The sequence below is a fragment of the Theropithecus gelada genome, chromosome 6 (genome assembly GCF_003255815.1).
Source record: "Theropithecus gelada isolate Dixy chromosome 6, Tgel_1.0, whole genome shotgun sequence".
Taxonomy (NCBI): domain Eukaryota; kingdom Metazoa; phylum Chordata; class Mammalia; order Primates; family Cercopithecidae; genus Theropithecus; species Theropithecus gelada.
Window position 1 is genome coordinate 124,004,162 of NC_037673.1, and position 6,000 is coordinate 124,010,161.

Below are 6,000 nucleotides of genomic sequence, written 5' to 3' on the forward strand. Positions count from 1 at the left end.
TATGTGTGTACTGCAAAATTAAAGCAAACTTCAGATCTAATAAATAAAACACTGGAAACATTATAATTATGAGGATGCTCCCATCACTGCCACTGTTAACATTGCTGTAGACCTGGGGTCAGCAAACAGCGGCTCACAGCCAAATCTGGCCTGCCATCTGTTTTTGTAAGTAAATTTATTGGAACACGCCCATGCCAGTTTGCTTACTTATTGTTTGTAGCTGCTTTTGTACTATAGCAGCAGAACTGAGTAGTTACAACAGAGAATGTCTGGCCCACAAAGCCTAAAATATTTACCATCTGGCTCTTTTCAGAAAAAGTTTGCTGACTCCTGTGTTAGATGTCTGACCATTGCAAAGGACAATTTTTATCTCGTTTTTAGGAATATATACTGGAAAGAAGTAGACATGAAAGAATGAAGTGGACTTGTGTGTACCAGTACCAAAAGATAGCTATTACATATTGCTGAGTAAAAGTCAAAAACAGCACATCTAGTGTGATCCCATTTACTAGCAGGGGGGTGTATGTGTGTGCTTTAAAATTTTAGTAAGAATAGGGAAAAAGGCCTCAAAAGATACACAGCAAACTGTTAATAGTGGTTAATTCTGAATAATGGTCTTTCGGGTGTTATTTGCTTTTTACTTTGCTTTTTATTCTGTTTGTTTTATTTTGTGTCATTTGGTTTTAAAATTTAGAAGATACAAAACTGTGTGCATTGAAATGTCTTCTTTTTATCCTCAGCTATTGAACTCTCCTCCCTGTTTCTTTTTATTCATTCTGAAATGTTTTACACTTTTTTGTTGGAATTTTTTAATTTAAGGGAATAGAAATCAGCCCTTCAGGTAATTAGAATTATCAATATATTTTAGTAAAAATCTGGAAATAAATTTCATACAGTTTGTACTTGGTTAAACTTAAGTATAAATGATTCTGCACCCCCGTAGAAAACCCCAGCTGTTCTGGATTTTTGCCAATAATATCAAATACCTTGTTTCTAAAAAATGTGGTCCTTGGCCTAATATCACAAGCATCACCTAGGAATTTGTTAAAATGCAAATTCTCGGGTCCTAACACAGGACTAGTGAATCAGGAGCTGCATTTTAACAAGATATTCAGGGGATTCATATGCATGCCATAGTTTGAGAAGCACAGTTTTACTGGTGTCTCTGAGGACCTTAGTAGTATATCTGCTGTTTATCTTCTTTGAAATATAGTGAAATACTGATACTGTGGTATACACGTTGGAAAAGAGTACTTAGAGCAGGGGTTCCCAAGTGCTGGACTGTTTGCATAAGATTTACTTGGAAACTATTTTATGTATGTAATACTGTACTGTTTCTCTTGGAACCAGCTGTAGAGTTTCCAATTCCGTTATCTTGGTGTCTCAGTTATCTATCTTAGTGGGATGTGAGAAACTGGATATTGTTTAAAAAAAAAAAAAAAAAGAAACAAGAAACAAGAAACAAGAGCTCCTCAGGTGATTGTAATACATGGCACATTTGGTAGTCGTATAACTGTATAGATCTGTTCTGGATGTGGCTGTACTCCTCTGGACTATACCTAACACCCTAAAACAGAAAAACCACATCATTCTTGGATATCAAACAATGAGTTTATTCTTCTTTCATTCCTTTGTAGATGAATAAATGATATGATTAGGAGCAAATACAAGTTGAGTCAATTAGGAATGTTGCATCAGTGGTTGATGTTGTCCTGGACTGGATATTATTTGATACATATTAATAAGTGAATTACATTTCCAAAGATAATTTCCATAATTGAGCAACTCTTTTCTGAATGGATTTAAGCCTTAATTTGCAGTTTTCCTCTTTCAGGTTGAAATTTTATTACTATAAAAGATAACTTTAGCACTGATTTTAGTACCAATCTTACTATTAACCTGAAGTGACACTTAATTTAGAATAAGAACTTAGACCTTCCGACTATTAGCCCCATTAATGGGGATATTTTTTAAAAAGTAGATGTGTGTAATATTATATTGATTGTGTTCTAGCATTGTAACTTGATATAATTGGCAGCCTAGCTGTATTTCTCAGAGTTTGTCATAATCTATATTTAAAATAACATGAAATACTTTGAAATGTCACTTATAGCTAGTTTCAATGATATTTTTAAACGTATTGTAAGTAATATCAATTTCATCTTTCCATAGGCTCAAAGTCTAACTCCCCAGGACTACAATCTGAGGTGGTCAGGCCTTTTGGTGACAGTGGGTGAAGTCCTGGAAAAGAGTTTACTGAATGTCAGCCGGACTGATTGGCACATGGCATTTACTGGGATGTCTCGTCGGCAGATGATCTACAGTGCAGCCAGAGCAATAGCAGGCATGTATAAACAGCGCCTGCCACCCAGGACAGTGTGAGAGGAGACTTACTTAGGAGACTGAGATTTTCCCCCCACTTTTAGCTTGATGTTAAAGAAGCGATTGTACCTTCCTAAATTGAATAGCCTAAATGAGTCCAGTAGTTTTTATCGTTTTCCTGTAGGCTGCAATTTTTCTTTTTCTAGAAAGGCATTGTGTCATTCCAGTAGACAAAAAGAAACAAATCCTTTTTATAGTCATATCATTTCACCTATCGTAGTTCTCAAAAAAGAAAATATACAAATATATTTACAGCACAATTTAACATCCAAATTTATAAGTTGGAAATTCATGTGCAAAGACATTTAATGCCATGTACTTGATTATTTTGTTCTTTAAAGAAGACATTATTAAAGAACATGTTGGTTGAATGTTTATAAAAGCATGATTTCTTTTGGCTTCATCTCTTTTCCTGTCAGTCTTTGATGCCTTTTGTATGTGCACACGATCTCAGGGCTGGTGCTGAGCAGCCTGCTCAACAGTCACTATAAGACACCTACTTGTAGGGAGATGTTCCACATTTCCGTGCATGTTTTCAGTAATATGGGCCAAAATAATGGAATTGATCATTTTCTTTTTTGGCCATCATGTACACATATAATCTGGAAAATCATACCTTTTTCAATTTTAAACATAACTTTTGGCATTCCCAGATTTATACTATGAACATTGGGGTAATACATTTTATTTTTTCATTGCTATATGACAGCTAAAGGGCAAATGATTCAAGTATATTTTAAATCAGAAGTATTCAAGTTATTTTTGTATAATGCTGTTCAGTATTTCCAAGAATAAACTCTGACAACAGCCATTGTTTCTGCTTCCACTCATACTCTCTAAACATTTTAATAGAGAAATTTTTGAGACGGGGTTACTTTATTGCTTATGGGATAGTATGTCTCTTACTTTAATTAAGGTTACTTACTTGGTTTGCCTTAAGCATTACTTTTTTAACTTTGTGCCATTTGGCCTTTACTTTTTATGGATGTTTTCAAAGAAACTTATTTTATATTCAGTCTAGTTTATGTGGTCTATTGTGTTTCTATTTAGTGGAAGCCTTTTCCCCTCAAATAATATATTTTATCATTTTTGGACTTATATAAATCATAATTAATTTTTTTTCTTAATACTGTTGAACTTTGTATATACAAGTTCAAATAACTTTTTCGAAGATAGTTTCTTATATAAATGTAACTTAATTTTTTTACTCTTCTATACAGTTCTTTAGATGTAAAAGAATTAGCACAGTCTCTGGCAGTTTTATAAAAGCTGTTGAAGCTCTTGTCCTGCACTGTTTTTAGGTATCAGGTTTGCTTTGTATTAATGCCACTTCAAGTCATTATTTGGTTTCTGCTATTTTTTTACCTGAGGATAAGAAGAATGAATATTAAATTTGAATATTAAATATATGTTACTTTCCAAGCACTGTATAATGACTGTTCAGTGAATATCAGACTTCTGTGTCATTAAAAGTCATGAGAGACAGCAGAGAGAGGTTACAGGTTGCCTTGGTGCACTTTTGTCCAGGAGTAACAGGGACAGAATAGTTTCTTTTCCTTCCTTCAAGTACATTTCTCTACCATTTGCTTCTATACTTTATTTTAAAAGCTATCCTTTTCTAGTAGTATTTTATCATGGCAATGGCATGATGACAAAACAGTCTTTCATTACAAACTGAAGGGAAGCATGTCCTTACTTAAAATAGTTTTGCTGCTTTCCCTCCTATCGTAAGGAAATTTTACAGATTCTAAAAATATCTTAGTTTTTCTTTGATTTTTATTTTACCAAGTCACAAATGTCTTTTTGATGTTTTGAGAATTGTTCTCATAGAATCACAAACATTGACATTTCATTAGATGATGATTTTCCTAGAATCCGCAAAGAGCAGTGGCAGAGTTATTGCATGGCTTGGTTGAAGCTAGGTAATTTTCCTGCCCGTGGTGGCTTGGTAGGCCTTCTGCTCGGAACAGTGTGAGTGGGTGAGGAAGATGAGAGACGGGCAGATGGAAGAGAGAAATACATGAACCTCTCTGGTTCTGTTTGTGGCCCAGAGTTTTTGAAAAGCAGCAGAGCATGACTGACTTCACATGCTCAGCTTTCTCAGCCTTTTGTTTATTTTGTTGTCCTTAGATTTCCCTGTTGTAAAAGGGGCAAGAAAAGTAACTCATTATCTCTAACACACCATGGCAGCTTAGCCAGATAGTCTTGGTGGTGGTGTTTAGGCATAAGATATGCTGATCATCAATCTGAGGCCAGTTTCCTTCACTCATCATCCAGCCCAAGTGTTCTGTTCTCTTCCTGCCCGTTTCCTTGTAACTCCTGCTCTAGCCTTGGCGGAGCGGGAGTGCTGTTTGCTTTTGTTCTCCCTCTGTCTTAGGAAAAGCCATCTTTAATATAGTTCTTCACCACTGTTGGGGTTGTTTTGTGATTTTTTTTTTCTTCCGAAGAGCTCTTGTATTTCATATTTTGTATATAAAATTTTGTATTTTAATCCAAATTATTGCATTTTCTAAGCTTGTACACATATATTTAATTAGTGTGAAAGGAAACAGAATGCAGGAAAAGTAATTTAATATCAACCTTAGTTGACAAGGTGCTCAGATTATTCAATTCGGGATCTTCCTTTTGTTAGGTTTTTGAGACAACCCTAGACCTAAACTGTGTCACAGACTGCTGAATGTTTAGGCAGTGCTAGTAGTTTCCTTGTCCGATTCTGTTATTACTTTCCTGTTCTTTGTTCCTCTTTTTTCTGAAGATTAATGAAGTTGAAAATCGAGGTGGATAAATACAGACAAAAAGATAGTGTGATAGTATAAGTAAAAATGCAGATGAAAGTGTGTTGTATACATCCATTCAAAATTATGCAAGTTAGTAATTACTCAGGGTTAACTAAATTACTTTAATATGCTGTTGAATCTACTCTGTTCCTTGGCTAGAAAAAATTATAAATAGGACTTTGTAATTTGTGAAGCCAAATTGATAATATTCTATGTTCTAAAAGTTGTTGAGCTATACATAAATTATTAAGAAATACGGATTTTTATTCCTTGGATATGGTGTTCATTTTATGATATTACACAGGATGATGTATTGGGTGAAATCAGTTTTGTAAGTATGTAAATATGTCATAAATAAATAATGCTTTGACTTATTTCCCAAGTTGTATAGTGCTTTTTTTTAATGCTAGTTTATATTGAAAGGACACGTATTTGTTTTTTATCTAAATTTGTTACTGGCTGCCAAGAATTCTTATACAACAGCAACTTAACCACCATATTTCTAGTGGAACTGTAATATTCACATATACCAGAGTTGTTAACTTCAGGGTCCAAGAACTCAAAATATTTAGAGGAGAGGACACATTGGAGATAAAGGTAATAGGCAAGAAGTTAAGGCCTATGGTCATGAGGACACTTCTTATTGGGTTTTCGAGTAGTTTTATTTCTTAGAGTAGTTTCAGTGCACAGCAGAATTAATTAAAAGGAGGGAAAGTACAGAGATTTCCCATATATCCCTTTCCCCTGCATATGTATAGCTTCTTCCCCCATTATCAACACACCCCACCAGAGTGATCCATAATCAATGAACAATAAACAATCGATGAACCTGCATTGACCT

The 6,000-nt window shown here is 34.5% G+C and overlaps 1 protein-coding gene across 1 annotated transcript in view; it reads left to right on the forward strand.

Moving 5' to 3' along the window:
* The window catches only part of PRRC1 (proline rich coiled-coil 1), a 32,526-nt gene extending 26,988 nt beyond the window's left edge, over positions 1 to 5,538 (forward strand). The window contains 3 exon segments of the mRNA XM_025387938.1: positions 2,173 to 2,344; positions 4,239 to 4,303; positions 4,305 to 5,538. Coding sequence (XP_025243723.1) covers positions 2,173 to 2,344; positions 4,239 to 4,303; positions 4,305 to 4,334 — 267 coding nt within the window. The 3' untranslated portion in view covers positions 4,335 to 5,538.
* The last annotated feature ends 462 nt before the right edge of the window (positions 5,539 to 6,000 follow it).